Source organism: Narcine bancroftii, chromosome 6 (assembly GCF_036971445.1).
Source record: "Narcine bancroftii isolate sNarBan1 chromosome 6, sNarBan1.hap1, whole genome shotgun sequence".
Lineage (NCBI taxonomy): Eukaryota > Metazoa > Chordata > Chondrichthyes > Torpediniformes > Narcinidae > Narcine > Narcine bancroftii.
The window spans coordinates 26,231,502-26,247,841 of NC_091474.1; the positions used below are offsets into that span (position 1 = coordinate 26,231,502).

Below are 16,340 nucleotides of genomic sequence, written 5' to 3' on the forward strand. Positions count from 1 at the left end.
TTAGATTTCTACATAAGCAAGGGAATTAAGAGGTACAGGAAAGTGGAGATGAGCCTATCATCAGATCAAGCATGATCACAATGAATGCAGAGAAGGCTTGACAGGCCAAAATGACCAACTCCTGCTCCTTTTTCTTAGGTTTTTATGTTCATCCTTCAAGTCCACAGATTCAGTGTCACACAGTGTGGAGCACTAATGCTGTACAAGTGCCAATCTCTCATGTGGAGTTCAGAAATGCTTTTGCACTAAACACCTCAAACAAAACAATAGGGAATTAATAGATCCTCATAAAATGGAAAGGTTTGCAGTGCAGGAACAAGATGGGGAATGTTTATGTCCAGAGAGATATAAATGGTCTTTTTGCAAAAACAAACCCATTGCCCATTCTCCCTCTTGCTCCAAATGCACAACTGGGGAAGGACATCCAGTCCTCTCTGTGGCAGTGGAAGTTGGGGGGTGGGGGGGAAGGACACATTTAGGCATCCTTCTTGTGAATCTGATGAGTTAACCCTGGGTCTTCAGGCTTCCTCCCATAGTCCAGAAATATTCTTGTAGGTTAACGCCAAGAGAGCAGAGGGTACAGCTGGCATGCGAAAATAAAATTGTAAGGGTTCGCAGGAATGTAACCAATTGGATTGTTCGGAGGAGCCAGTGCGGATCCGATGGACCAAATGGCATCTACAGTAGCATTAACGTTAGGTACAAATTGTCCTAGAGAGTAAAACGTTTGCATCACTGGTGACGTTACTGTTGCAAACTCTCTAAAGACACTGAATCAATAAAATAACCCACACTCAGAAAGGACACTGTAACATTTAGGAGGAAGCGTTCCATGCGAGTCATGTGTATCCATTTAGAAACGAAATAGAAAAAAGTTCTTACAAGTAAAAGCTTGTATTTGGAGATAGAGGTAAATGTTACACACCCGGACACGAGCCGTTGAGTTGGTATCTCGCAGAGAGCCAGACCCCTTCAAAAAATTACACGAGGGCCACGACTGATCGCCTCCCTGCCCACCCGCTCAACACACGGCGCCCCAGTAACTTTTCAGTACTGCACACTGGGGCATTACGCATTGCTCAGTAACGTTTCAAATGCCGGGTGTGGAAGAGATTCTCGGCGGGAGGGGAATTTTAAAAAAAGCGTTGCAAATTTGACCAAAGCCACGAAAAGTTCGCAGAGTAGTCGGTGTCATCGCAAGAAGTGAGGAGCAAAAAGAAAAGTTTTTGAGGAACCCGGTCCTTCAGACCTTGGAAGAAATTTCTTCAATAGGATCCCAATGAAGGAATAATAACTTGCTTTCCCAAGTCATTTAACCCCCCCCCCCACATATTATACTTTACAGAGAGGGAAAACGCGGAGGACATTACGTTTCGATAAATCAAATAAAGTTTTACAAGTCACTCGACTGCCAAATAAACTCGTAACCCCAATAATCTCTTGACTCTGGCTTTCTATAAAGAGCTCTGGATGAAAGCCAGGAACTTTACCTGGCCTCCTGAAAAGAAAATACGTACCCACTTGGCTGTCGAGGTATTCCAGGTGAAAAGCACGAACAGGGTCAACACTGCCCAGATTTTCAGCATGTTTGCGATTTCGGATTAATTTCCTGACGTTCAAGCTCTGACTGAGGGTCTTCATGTCTCCCGAGAAGAGTTTTAATTTCCTCCGATCGGCGAATGGGTGAGCGAGTTTGAGCAGGGACTTCTCAATCACGCTGTCCTGCGCTGCGATGGGACTGGTGTGCGGATTCCTGCTTCCTTTTTATTCGGCCCCCCCCCCCTTCGCCCCGCCTCTCTGCGCGGCGCAATTTCCTGACGACCAACTTTTTTTTAACAAGTTTTTAATTTTCCACTTAGTTACAAGGGCGAGCGCATGTAGGTGACGTGCTGCAACACGCCTGTTGTTTTAATAAAAGCCCTGTGCTGCCACGTAACTGAACGGAGAACCTGAGGGTGGGGGGAACTTCGCCCCATCTCTGGGAGACCAAAGCGAAAAGGAATGGTGATTTAATTCCTTTCCAGCGTCCCACCCAGACCAGCGAGAGGTAGCGGAAGGTTGCCTCAAATGACGATTACAAAGCGGTTTAAAAATTCCAGTGACTCATGTTCTTTCGCGGTATCTGTGCTCTGGAATATCCGCTCTTCCATTGAACCAGAGATGAGAGAGGGAAGGGGGGGGGGGGGGAAGAATCGAAACGGTGGAATTCTCAGCAGGTCACAGAATGTGTGGACGGAGGAAACAGCTGAATTGAACGTCCGCAGTTCTGACGAAGGAATTCAGACGGCTCTGTGATCCAAGTGAAAAGCTTCCAGGGGCTGCAAAAAGAACGGATTCGCCAGGAGGTAAGGTTAGCAGAGTTAGGGGCTTCTCTCTTGGACAGAAGAAGGATGAGAGGTGACTTGATATAATCTACGAGATTCTGAGAGGCACACATAAGGTAGACAGTCGGTACCTTCCCCCGCCCCCGAGGAGTAAGTACTCCTTGGGTCAGGGTTCTCCGCTTTCAGGTGGCCTCCCAACAGCCCCATTCGGGTATTTTAGGTGGCTTTATGTTGGGGTATTCTGGCCACCTGAAAGCAGCTGTAGACATACACATGGATGAAAGAAAAATGGAGGGTTATGATTTGGGGATTTCAAAATTCCTGTATTTTGTCAGCTACACAAAATATTTTTTTCTGTTTTGCCCGTAAACACGCACAAGGCAGAAGCCCCTAGATCAGCACCACTCTCAAGATGAAAAAGTGAAACACCCTCATGGATCCTATTGTCACCTTCCTTGCAGGGTCCTCACCCAGGCTTCTCCTCAATGAAGGGTGGGGATCTGCTTTCTTGCATGCATTGGTTAGATTGGCATCATGGTCAGCGCAGACATGGTGCAAAAAAAGTACTTAAAAAGATACATATAAATGTAACCAAATTTTAAAAAAAACAAACTGACTGCAATACAGAGGAAAAAAAATTAAGTGCAAAACTAAAAGTCTTTAAATGAGTCCCTGATTGAATTTGTTGTTGAGGAGTCTGATGGTGGAGGGGTAGCAGCTGTTCCTGAACCTGGTGGTGTGAGTCTTGTGGGACCCATACCTCTTTCCTGATGGCAGCAGCAAGAACAGAACACGTGTAGTATGGATCCTTGATGATTGCTGCTCCTCTCCCATGGCACCGTTCCCTGTAGATGTTCTCAAAGGTGGGGAGGGTTTTGCCAGTGATGTCCTGGTCTGTGTCCACTACCTTTTGCAGGGCTTTCCGTTCAAGGCCACACAAGGTTGCGATGCAGCCAGTCAGTACACTTTCCACCAGTCATCCTGTAGAAATTTACCAGGTTTCCAATGTCATATCAAACCTCCGCAAACTCCTAAGGTAGTAGAGGTGCTAATGTGCTCTCAATCCGTTTAGGCATTGGGTCCAGGAAAGATCCACCGAGATAGCAACTCACAAGAACTTAGTAAAGATTAGTAATAATATGTCCTAACTCTGCAACTCAGCAGAAAGATAAACTCTGCTGTGGTTCATATACCGATGGTTTAGAATTGCCAGGCTGATCGTAGATATCAAGAAGGATGTACTTCCCCCACGTTGGATTGTGTTGCGGTTTTTGAGGTAGAGCGAGAGAGCAAAGACCTGTGACGTTTCCAGACAATGATCAGAGATACTTGGTTTTCTTCCTCAGCTGCTTAACACACTGCACAGTGTCACACGACAGTTAAGCAAGAAACTCTGGCGGTGGAATATGGACCAAACAGGTTTTATTAAAAATAGATCAGTTGATAATATTGTTAGATTTTTAAGTCCTAATAGATATGACTCAGAAAGAAAAGTGGCCTTAGCTTTAGATGCAGAAAGGCATTTGATAGATTAGAATGGGCTATTTATTTAACGTACTGAAGGTTTTTGGAATTCTGACAAGTTTTATAAATTGGATAAGAGCATTATATAATTCTCCAAAGGCTGAAGTGAATTACAAATAGACAGATATCAAAATCCTTTTTGTGGAAAGATCATCTAGATATGGAATGCCCTTTATCTCCTTTTTTATTTGCATTAGCTATAGAACCTTTAGCTGAGGTGATTAGAAGTGATAATGAGAATGAGGGCTTTAAGATACATGATAAAGAACACAAAATTAGTCTTTTTGCAGATGATGTAATACTATATCTTACAAACCCTGAAAGTTTATGAAGAAAAGTAAATGATTGATTGGTGGAGTATGGGTTAGTATCAGGTGATAAAATAAATATTGATAAAAGTGAAGTGATGCCAATGATCGAGAGAGATTATGTTCAAATTAAGAAAAGGACAAAATTCAAATTGCAGACTAGTGCAATTAAACATTTGGGAATTAATGTTGATAAAACTTTAAATAATTTATTTAAATTAAACTACATACCTTTATTGAGGAAAATTAAAGAAGATTTATTAAGATGAAAAGATTTGCCAATTTCTTTAATAGGAAGGATTAATTGGTGTGAAGATGAATATCTTTCCTAGAATACAATACCTTTTTCAATCTTTACCATTTTTTGTACCAATAATATTTTTTCGGGATTTAAATAAAAGTGTAAGAAGATTTATTTGGAGGGATAAAATGCCTCAGGTGGCATTGGAAAAATTAACATGGAACTTTGATCAATGGGGACTTCGATTGCCTAATTTTAAAAATTAGTATAAAGTGGCTCAACTTAGATTTTTGTCCTTTTGTTTATCAGAGCAATGAAAAGATTGCATGGGTGCAAATTGAAATGAATAAAATTGGAGAAAGTAATCCTGAGCATATTTTATATAAATGGCATGATGGTTATTAAAAGGAAAATCTGATCCACCAATTTTGAAACATATACTCAAAGTATGGAATGGAGTACATGTAGAAAGAGGAATGAAGAATTATCAGTTGGCTAAAATGATATTAAATTTAAATCCTTTAATTCCTTTTATGGTTGATAACCATTATTTTGATGTTTGGTATAATTGTGAAATAAAAATGAGGGATTGCGTTTAGGGATCAAATTTTTTGACTTTTGATCAATTGAAAGATAAGTATAATATACCACATAATACTATTTTTTCTGATTATCAACTGAAATCATATTTTAAAAACACTTGGGAGGCATTTTAAATTGCCAGAACAAAGTCCATTTGAATATCTAATAAGGGATACATTTATTGAGAGATTTATTACTAATATGTATGTTAAAATACAAGAGACTACTTGGAAAAAGGATTTATTTAAATCTAGATGGGAGAAAGATTTAAATATACAGATTCAAGATGAAGTATGGTCAAAATTATGTTATGAAAGTGTCACTAATAATTATTGTTACATATCAAATGGTACAATTTAATTTTTTTACATCAACTACATTATATTCCATACAAATTGCATACACTTCATTCGAATTATTCTGATTGATAGTTTAGTTGTAATAAAGAAGTAGGATATTTCTTGCCTGCAGTCTGGCAATATGAAAAGGAAAATAAGTTTTGGAAGGATGTAAGTATTTTATTGGGACAGGTTTTGAAGATGATCATTTTGAAGGATCTCAGAGTATTTTTATTGGGAGATATTTCCCAACTGAAGTTAGATATTTATCAAAAGAAGTTTTTAAGTGTAGCAATAGCAAAGAAATCTATAGCTGTAACATGGAAATCTGGTGATATTGTGGGGTTGAATAGAAGGTGAATGGAATTATTAAATTGTATATCATTAGAGAGAATAAAGTATAAATTTACAAAATCAACCAGAAAAATTTGATAAGATTTGGAAACCCTACATGGATTTTATTGCTACAACTTTACCTGCAGCATCCACCGCGCCCCCATCCAGCCCGCCCTAATTAGTTATGGTTTAAGACTGTTATGTAAATTGCATAGACAGGCTTTTTCTTTTCTCTCTTTTTTCCCTACTTTTTTGGGGGGGGGGGGGGGAAGGGGGGGGAATATATAAAAATTGCATTATGTTGGTGTCATAATTTTATCTTTTTCATGTTCTGGATAAATACTGTATATGTTTTGACGCAAATGGAAAATAATTATTTTTTTAAAAAGTCTGTGGTGGCTCGGCCTGAGCAACAAGAACAAAAGTGCTGGGGGACTCAGCAGGTCGCACAGTGCCCATAAGAGGTAAAGGGTGACCAACATTACAGGCCTGGGATCTTCCTCCGGAATAAGTTTAGTTCCCATGGATAATGCATGACCTACCGACTTCCTCCAGCACTTTTGAGTATTGCACTGTGTAACACTGAGCTGTTAGACAAGACAGGCCAGCCCCTCACTCAGCTGGGACTCAGTGGTCATAGGCCTGGCATGGAGGTTCAGGAGAAGTAAAACACAAAAGTTCGCAGACACTGGCTGAGGTAAAAAACACAAGACTGGAGAAACTCCACAAGTCATACAGTCTACTCTATCTTTCTTTGGCTTGGCTTCGCGGACGAAGATTTATGGAGGGGGTAAAAAGTCCACGTCAGCTGCAGGCTCGTTTGTGGCTGACAAGTCCGATGCGGGACAGGCAGACACGATTGCAGCGGTTGCAGGGGAAAATTGGTTGGTTGGGGTTGGGTGTTGGGTTTTTCCTCCTTTGCCTTTTGTCAGTGAGGTGGGCTCTGCGGTCTTCTTCAAAGGAGGTTGCTGCCCGCCAAACTGTGAGGCGCCAAGATGCACGGTTTGAGGCGTTATCAGCCCACTGGCGGTGGTCATCTACTCTATATAGCAAAGATAAAGATACATAACCAAAGTTTCGGGCTTGAGCCCTTCATCAAGGAGTGGGCACCCTTTGGATCTGCTGATTAGGGCTGATCATATGTGTTCTATCCCTACTTCCTCTACATCCCCCTCGATCCCTTTAGTCATAAGGGCCACATCCAACTCCTCTTTCAATATTATCTAACGAATAAGACTAATAGCCTTCTGTGGCAGGGAGTTCCACAAGTTCATAACTCTGAGTGAAGACACTTCTCCTAATCTCAGTCCTGAATAGCTTTCCTCTTGTGTTCTTAGACAGTGACACCCCCCCCCACCCCCCCCCCCCAACATAGGATCATTCTTCCTGCCTCTAACCTGTTTCAGCCTGCTAGAATTGGATATGGCTCAATGAGATCCCCTCCCATTCTTTTAAATTCCACTGAGTATAATCCTGGTCCATCCAGTCCTGCCTCAAACATTAACCGTGCCCTACCTGAGTCAGAGCTTTGTGGGTTCAAACCACCGCGCTGCCCCCCCACCCCCCCATAGATTTGAAGAAACAAAAATTTTGAGCTACAGTGCAGGGTCAGTGTGGGTTTTGTTTCTTTATCTGTTGACAGGATTATGCATAAATCAGCAGTTGGAAGGACATTGATGAATGGGCCACCCTGAGATTGTAACCAGTGCTATCAAAATTCAAGAGTGGAAGTTGTTGGATTCATCAGAACATTAAATTGTGCCTCAAGCCCTTCAGTCCACTAGGTCGTGCCAAACTACAGAAACATACTGTACAACAATTCCCACTTCACTCCAATAACCCTCTATTTTTCTTCCATCCATGTGTCTTTTGAATGTCACTATTGTACCAGCCTTCACCACTACCCTTGGCGATGCATTCCAGACACCCACCACATTGGGTAAAAGAATCCCCCTCTAACATCTCCCCAAAACTTTCTTCCACTCACTTTAAACAGGTGTCCTCTCGGATTTGTTACTGTTGCCCCAGGAGAAAGGATGCTGTCTGTCCACCCTATCTAGGCCCCTCATCATCTTGTACGTTTCCATGAAGTCGTCTCTCATCCTCGTTGCTCAACCTTCGCCCATATTCTGTCTGGACTGGGGCTGTCTGGTGCCTGCATGGCAGGTTGCCACCACTCATCTCCCCTCTAAGTAGGTGGAGATGAGCCTATTATTAGATCAGCAATAATCTCATTGAATGGTGAAGCAGTCTTGAATGACCTACTTCTATTCCTTTTTCTTATGTTTTATGTTCAGTGCAAATGAAGATTGATTGACTATCCTCATTGTGCTTGTTACATACCCCTTGGAACAGGGTGAAAGGTCAATAATGCCAAAGCATCCTGAAATGCTGCTTGTTTCTTCCAAACCAAGATACTAGAACTCGGAAATAAAATCAGAAAATACTCGGCAGGTCAGCTGGTGTCCGTCACAGCAGGGAAAACAGGGTGTTCAGCCAATCAAGTCAATATGGATCACCAAACACCCATTGGCACTTCTACTCTAACCCACTCATCTCACTCCAGAGTGAAGACACTTCTCCTAATCTCAGTCCTGAATGGCTTTCCCCTTGTGTTCTTAGACAGTGAACACCCCCCCCCCCAACATCGGATCATCCTTCCTGCCTCTAACCTGTCTCAGCCTTCTAGAATTGGATATGGCTCAATGAGATCCCTTCCCATTCTTTTAAATCCTGGTCCATCCAGTCCTGCCTCAAATATTAACCGTGCCCTACCTGAGTCAGAGCTTTATGGGTTCAAACCACCCCGCCACCCCCCCCCCCATAGATTTGAAGAAACAAAAACATTGAGCTACAGTGCAGGATCACTCCAGATTCTACTACTTGCCTACATACTAGCTCAAGTTCGTTTACAGTACTTGTCATCCAATTATACCAATAAAACCTGACAAAACCGTGTTCTCTGATGCAGAGAGCAGAACAGTGCAAACAAACATAGAGACATACACACATACAAACAAATGATGCATAAATACAGTACATATGTCCATATATTAAAATAAATATTGGCCTGTACTCATTGGAATTTAGGAGAATGAGGGGTGGGGGGGGTCTCATTGAAACATTCCGAATGTTGAAAAGCACGGACAGAGTAGGTGTAGAAAGGTTGTTTCCCATGGTGGGAGAGTCCAGGACAAGATGACACAACTTTAGGATTGAAGGGCATCCGCTTAGCACAGAGATGTGGAGGAATTTCTTCAGCCAGCAGGAGGTGAATCTGTGGAATTTGTTTCCACGGGGAGTTGTGGAGTCCAGGTCATCGGGTGTATTTAAAGGAGAGTTGGATAGGTTCTTGATTAGGCATCAAAGGTTATGGGATAGTGGAGCAGAGTGGGAAAATGCATCAGTTCATAAATAAATGGCGGGGCAGACCTGATGGGCTAAATAGCCGATTTCCGCTATAATGGTATTATTTTTTTTAATTTTTTTTTTAAATTTTTTATTTTTCACACCATAAATCACATTAGCCATGATATACACTATTTCTTTTTCACACATATACAGTGACTTTTTCTGCTCCCCTCCTCCCTCCTCCCAATCCACCCCCCCCCCACCCCCCCCTCTCATCCATTTTAGGTATACAATCTAGGTTGCATTAAGCCAGTCAGACAATGTTGTCATTCAACAAAAATACACCCGAAATTCTACTGAGTCCATTCTTTTCTTTCCTTCTCCTTCCATCAACTTTGGTAATGTTTGTCCCTGGTAGGTTTTCGCTATTGTATTTAATGTAAGGCTCCCATACTTGTTCGAATATTTCCATATTATTTCTTAACCTATATGTTATTTTTTCTAATGGAATACATTTATTCATTTAAATTTAGTAGTTTCTTCCTTTTAATTTGGTTATGTATTCCATTAATATTTAAAGTCATATAGTTCAGCGTAGCCCTTTTATATTTTGTTTATCTTCTCTTTCCGTTTTTCCATTACCTTTCCTCCTTTTCCATTTCTGTTTTCTTATTTTCAACTCTTTATAAGACAACATTCCTACAACATCCAACATTTTCCTTATTCTCCTATTTCTATCTTATTTATCCCCAATCTCCCCTTCCCCTCCTGAGTTGTCCTTTATCCCTTGTCGGACAACCACATCTCCCCTCTCCATTTGGATTTGCGAATCCACTCGCAAGCGTCAACTGATTTTGTAGTGACCGCAATTCCCCCCCACCCAGCCCCCCCCAGAAAAGATTTCACTTTTCATATGTCACAAAGGTCACTCTTTTAATTCCCTCCTTATTCTCTCTATTCCATTACCTTCCCTTATTAATTCTTGTCTATACTATCTATATTTTCCTCTAAGTACAGATACATTCACGTATGCACATTGTCTCTATTCACTCTTATACCTCTTTACCCGCATACATATCAATCGTGATCATTTTTACTCTCATTACCCGTCTTCATCCCTCAGTCTATTTTTGTCTTTACCCACATACATATCAATCGTGATCATTTTTACTCTCATTACCCGTCTTCATCCCTCAGTCTATTTTTGTAATTGTTCTGCAAATTTTCGTGCTTCTTCTGGATCCGAGAATAGTCTGTTTTGTTGTCCTGGAATAAATATTTTCAATACCGCTGGATGCTTTAGTATAAATTTATACCCTTTCTTCCATAAAATCGCCTTTGCTGTATTGAACTCTTTTCTCTTCTTTAGGAGTTCAAAACTTATATCTGGATAAATGAAGATTTTTTGCCCTTTATACTCCAGTGGTTTGTTGCCCTTTCTTACTTTTTCCATAGTCTTCTCCAGTACCTTTTCTCTTGTAGTATATCTTAGGAATTTTACTACAATAGATCTTGGTTTTTGTTGTGGTTGTGGTTTAGAGGCCAATACTCTATGTGCCCTTTCTATTTCCATTTCTTGCTGTAGTTCTGGACATCCTAGGGTCTTAGGGATCACTCTTTTATAAACTCCCTCATATTCTTGCCTTCTTCATCTTCCTTAAGGCCCACTATCTTTATGTTATTTCTTCTGTTATAACTTTCCATTGTATCTATTTTTTGAGCTAGTAGTTCTTGTGTCTCTTTAGTTTTTTTATTAGATTCCTCCAATTTCTTTTTTAAGTCTTCTACCTCCATTTCTGCTGCTACTGCCCGCTCTTCCATCTTGTCCATTTTCTTTCCCATTTCTGTTAAGGTCATATCTATTTTATTCATTTTCTCTTCTGTGTTGTTTATTCTTTTTCTTAAATCATTAAATTCCTGTGTTTGCCATTCTTTAAATGACTCCATGTATCCTTTAATAAGAGAAAGTACCTCCTTTATCTTGCCTTTCTTTTCTTCTTCTATTTCACTGTACTCTTCCTCTTCCTCTTCTTCTTCCTCTGGGTTGGCCATCTGTTGTTTCTTTGTTGCCCTTTCCTTCTCTTCTTTCTTATTTCTATTGTCTTCTGTGGTCTCTTCTTGCTGCAGGTGTTCTGCAGCTGTCGTTGCCGGCTGTGGAGATCGACTCCCCAGCTGGTCCCCCCTCCCGTCGGTGTGTTTTTTTTCATGCGCGGTTGCGCACTTTTACTCGGCTCAGCGAGCCATTTTTGTAGTCCATTATTTACCGACCTGAGGGAGCGGGTTTCTCTCTCCGCAGCGGGCCTCTTCGGACAGGTAAGGCCTTCACCTTTTTCCTCCTTTGTCTTCTCTTCCTCTCTTCTTACCGTTGCTTTCGATTTTTCTTTTTTTGTCGCCATCTTCTTTCCACCTTTATACTCACTTTTCTGTAACTTTTATTTCTGTGCCTTTGTGTTTTCCTTTGTTTTTCCCGACTTTTCTGGAGAGGGCTGGAGTTCACTGTCCGGCCACTACTCCATCACGTGACTCCTCCATAATGGTATTATTATTAATGAATAGTAGAATCACAGAGGGTTGTTTTAGCAAGATCTAGAGCGATTTTACAGCTGACAATTAATGAACCAATCCAAATTTTTCTTTTGTTTTGGGTCATAGGAGAAAACTGTAGCACCTGGAGGAAATCTATAGAGTGACAGGGAGAATGTGCAAACTCCACACGGACAGGAACTGAGATCAGGATTGAACCTGAGAGGTAGCGGGACTCCAAGCTGCACCACCAGACAGCAAAGGGTGATTCTGATCTTGGATCATTTATATTTTATAACTAATCTTTTATCATAATGTTTGCTGAATAATGCAGTCGATACGACATAGACCACAAGACATAGGAGCAGAAATAGGCTATTCAGCCCATTGAGTCTGTTGTGCTAATATCATCCTCGTGTGAAACATGGAAGTCTTCAGGTGCTAAGATTGTAGAAAAAACAAAAACACTCAGGGAACTTGTACCTTGAAGAAGGGGTCAAGCCAAATACATCGTTAATAAACCTTTACCTCCCATGGATGCTGTGAGCAGTAAAACATGAAAATCTGTAGACACCATGCTTGGAGTAAAACTACAATGCTGGAGAAACTCAGCAGGTCAAACAGTGCATCACCAACGTTTCCGACTTGAACCCTTTATTAAGGTATGGAAAATGTTGGCAGGCATCTGAATAAAAGAGTGATGGGGGGTTGTAGTGATAGAGTTCTATGATCCTTATGACAACTAGAGGAAGTCAGAGACTAGTTTGTTGCAGCTTTAAGATGGATGCCTCTACACGGTCTTGATTCTCTAGCTAATAAAGTATAGTTGTTTTAAAAGAACTCGTTTCTTTATTATAATAAATAGAAACATCACAGGTGTGAGGCATGATAGCAAAGGCAAGAGGTAGCAGGTGGAGAAGGGACGCTGTGAGATTAGCTGAGTTCCTCCAGTATTTTTGTTTGTTTTCTAATATTGCTAAGGGAATTGGAATGAACTTACTCAGATTTTTTTTGATGATATTCGTCATCCATATGAATAATATGGCCCATTTTTAAATTTCTGTCCTAAAATCTTGTTCCTCCAACAATTCACATCAGTCTAGAGCAGCCATTCTTAATATTTTTTTTGGTTCTGGCCCCCTTAGGATTCTAGTCAAAGTTTATGGGTCCCCTTCCCTGTGAAGCAGTTGGTTGCTTCTCTCCTACTGACTACTTTAAAAATATTTTATGATTTCAGTCCATGAACCCTCTTAAATTTGCTGTGGCCCCTGGGGTGGGTGGGGGGGTTGGCGGGGGTTTGGTTGTACAGCCCTTGTTGAGAATGGCTGGTCCAGATTCCAGGGAATCCTGGAATATTGTGGGTACGCCAAATATCAAAACATTACAATGACTGGATAGACCATGCAATTATGCAGATGCTGGAAATCTGAACTAAAATCAGAAATCACCCAGCCAGTCAGCCAGCATAGAGTCAGATGGCATTAAAACGGCCCTTCAGCCCACCAAGTCTATGGTGACCATTGAAAACCCGTGGATCTACCAACTTTCAACTGAAGAGCTCGAATGTTCTTCACTCAGAAAAGTTTGTTGCAGGAAATGTAGAGTTTAGCTGTAAAAATTCCCAGAGGGAAACACCCTGTATTTCATCCTCTCCTTCCTGGAGTCCAGTTTAAATTGACAACAACAAGTTGTTTCAGTAATTTTACCATCTCAATGTAGCCTGGGGCAGAAGGAGATTCAATTCAATAAAATTGGGGAAATAACCCACATTTTTTTCTCAAATTGTGCCACAAAAATACAAATAACATCAGAAATAAAGTGTGGAGTTATGAGGGAAACTGTAGTTAAGTCCAGTGACATCCACATGTATAATTGGCTCTAGCCATGTATGAATTGACTGCGGCATTTCGTAGACTGCGTCAGTGACAGTGCTTCAGAAACATTTCCCTCATGGTAAAGTGCCCAGGGTGCCTTTGAAAAATGTTAATTGAATTAACAGTTTTCTTCTTTTCCCCATGACTTTCTTTATTTTATTTGTGGCTCATGTCCATCCTTGGTAACTGGTTTTGTTTCAAAAGGACAGAGAATATAAGCAGAGAGAATGAAGCAAATGTGTTGGACAGACCTTATGTGCAGAGGTCACAAATTATTTCAATATTTCCCATTACTGCAATCAATTATTTTACAAGTGTGTACCCAGCAAACATACCTTACCTCCTTTAAAAGGTATGTTACTCAACTTGCATGAGGAAGGGCTGTAATATTTTTAGAAAATTTATTACCTGCGACATCATGGCAAAGAAGCTCAGTTTTGTATATGTCTTTGGTTGGGGGTGGGGGGAGGGAGGGGAAGGGGAGAGAGAGAGGCCAACACCTAGTTACCATGAGCCAGTTTCCAGCCCGTGTGGGTCCCCTCACCGCAAGTTACCCGCAGCCTGTGTTTGTCCTTCAGCCGGTGGACCCTTCGCTGCTCTACCACCGTGGACACCATCCTGTAATGTAGTCTCCTCTTGTTTCTTTTCCCCAACAAAGGGTGTGCTCCACGTTTCTGGTGCCCTGTGCCGGTCTGCTGCTCCCCGGAGTTGGCAACCCCATGGCCGCTGTCGAGCACGGATGCTGCCATCTTGGGCTTGGATCTGTGGTTGCAGGACCTTTTTTTGTTTAAAAACACTGGTGGCTTCTTTAACAGGCCATTTAACAGGCCTGTATGGAGCTGTCGGCATTAGAACCAGGCAGATGAAGCCCTTTGGAGCAGTGTTGTGTCTTTGCTCTCCTGGGTGCAGATCAACGATAGTGGTGCTGTTACAGCAGGAGAGAGACAGTTTTGTGTGTGTGTGTGTGTGTGTGTGTGTGTGTGTGTGTGTGTGTGTGTGTGTGTGTGTGTGTGTGTGTGTGTGGGGAGGATGAATGAGAGGAGAGAAAGAGTGTGTGTGGGGGAGAGAGAGTGAGGGAAAAGGAGAGAGACAGTAGGTGCTTTTAAACTGCCATACCTGGGTAGCCCTCCTGAGACCCAGGTATGTTAAATAGGTCAATGATGCTCCCAGCACCTTTCAAACTGGGGCTGGATTGACCCAGTAAATTGCCAAACCCGGCATTTTAAGGGGATCCCGTCCCTGCGATGACACGTTGAATGATGCGTCACGCAGACTATTGGTAAGTCTCCTCCATCCCCACCAACTGTCAATCGCTCCCGCCACCCCTCCCCACCACAGCAGCCGACCTCTCCACCCACTCAGCAGCCGACCCCTCCGCCCCCATGGCAGTCAACCCCTCCACCCCCATGGCTGCCGATCGCGGCATCCCCCCCTACCTGTCAGTAATGGCATCCCCCTCAGCCCACCGATTGCAGGGACCTCTCTGCCCCACGGGCGACTCCCCCTCTCTCCCCTTCTGCTGGGGATTCCTGAGTAACTGGGTCAGCCATTTTCGCTTTCAAGCCATGGGAGGACGCGACCTAGGTAGGTTTTAATGACCTCTGAGGTAGGGCAGTTGATTTCTGATGTACCTGACTGTGTCAGACCCTTTCAATCTTCCCTGTGAATGGGGCGCTAACCAGGCAAATTGCCTGGTTAACCCTATTTTGCAGGACAGTTTAAAACACCTGGTGAGAGTGGAAGGGAAAGAATGCAAGGTTCGGAGGATGTATCAGAGAGAGGGATAAAGTGTATGTGTGCTGGAGTGAAAAGGGTGCAAATAAAAATTCAGGAAGGGAGAGAAAGGGATACAGGGAAAAGTGGAGAGAGGAGAAAGCATGCAGAAGGGAACAAGTGGGAATCAACTTTAGTGTGTGCATTTGAGTGTGAGATAGTGAGGGAATGTAAAAAATAGAACAGTCGGGAGAAGAGACAAATAGTGTTGTTAACAATCTAACAAGTTACTTGATATGATAAGGAATGTTACATTTGTTACTGAGACCTGGTAAATAGGAGCAAGCTTAGTTTCAGATTCAGGCCTTCCCAATGGCATTATCTCCAATATAAGGATGGGGTGATGTATGGTATGGCTTCAAGCAACATCGGGGGAAATCGACAAATGTGCTTTGGAGATGAATGTATTTTTGGCTTTATCAAATGTTACTGGAGAAGTAACCATTAACAGAGTAATCAACACCATTTGGAAGGTGCCCTGTCAAGTAAAAAGGCCTAAAAATTGCTGGAGGAACTCAGCAGATCTCGCAGCATCTATAGGAGGAAAAGATATATTACTGATGTTTCAAGCCTGAACCCTTCCTCACAGATATCTTAAGAAAGTAGCCTCCATCATTAAGGACCCCCACCACCCAAGTCATGCCCTGTTCTTACTGCTACCATCAGGAAGGAGGTACAGGAACCAGCGGCACAAGGACAGCTTCTTCCCCTCCACCATCAGATTTCTGAATGGACAATAAACCACAGACACTACTTCACTTTCTCCTATTTTCTTGCACTATTTATTTATCTTAAAATGTAATTTATATAAATATTTGCTCTATGTTGTTGCTGCAAAATAATGAATTTCATGACATGTTAATGACAATAAATTCTAAATCTGATTATTATGTGCTGTGTATTGTGTTTACTGTGTTTATGTGGGCCGGATAAGGACTGGGCCTGATGTCCTTGCTCACCTAGGGGAACATTCTTGTGTTATCTCCTTTCTCGGAGTAGTGATCGCCACGTGACCACTATCTGGCTTGCCAGGAAGGAGGTCACTGCAAATGGCCTCTCCTACATTACTACATCCGTAGCAACACCTTCTTGTCAGTGTTCCGTGTTTTCACTGAGTTTGCTACATCATGGTGTGACCAAGTGTCTGGCAGTATAACTGGATGGGT

At 42.1% G+C, this 16,340-nt stretch overlaps 1 protein-coding gene and 1 long non-coding RNA gene across 5 annotated transcripts in view; one reads left to right on the forward strand and one right to left on the reverse strand.

Moving 5' to 3' along the window:
- The window catches only part of sdc4 (syndecan 4), a 13,260-nt gene extending 11,491 nt beyond the window's left edge, over positions 1 to 1,769 (reverse strand). Inside the window, exon 1 of the mRNA XM_069884383.1 lies at positions 1,518 to 1,769. Coding sequence (XP_069740484.1) covers positions 1,518 to 1,586 — 69 coding nt within the window. The 5' untranslated portion in view covers positions 1,587 to 1,769. The remainder of the gene's footprint in view (positions 1 to 1,517) is intronic.
- Positions 1,770 to 2,177: 408 nt separating this feature from the next.
- LOC138735860 (uncharacterized) overlaps positions 2,178 to 16,340 on the forward strand; it is a 73,743-nt gene continuing 59,580 nt past the window's right edge. For 3 of the 4 annotated variants that reach the window (XR_011339972.1, XR_011339971.1, XR_011339973.1), the window contains exons 1-2: positions 2,178 to 2,345; positions 11,657 to 11,791. This is a non-coding gene — a long non-coding RNA (uncharacterized lncRNA). The remainder of the gene's footprint in view (positions 2,346 to 11,656; positions 11,792 to 16,340) is intronic. The other variant, XR_011339970.1, reaches the window with a different exon arrangement.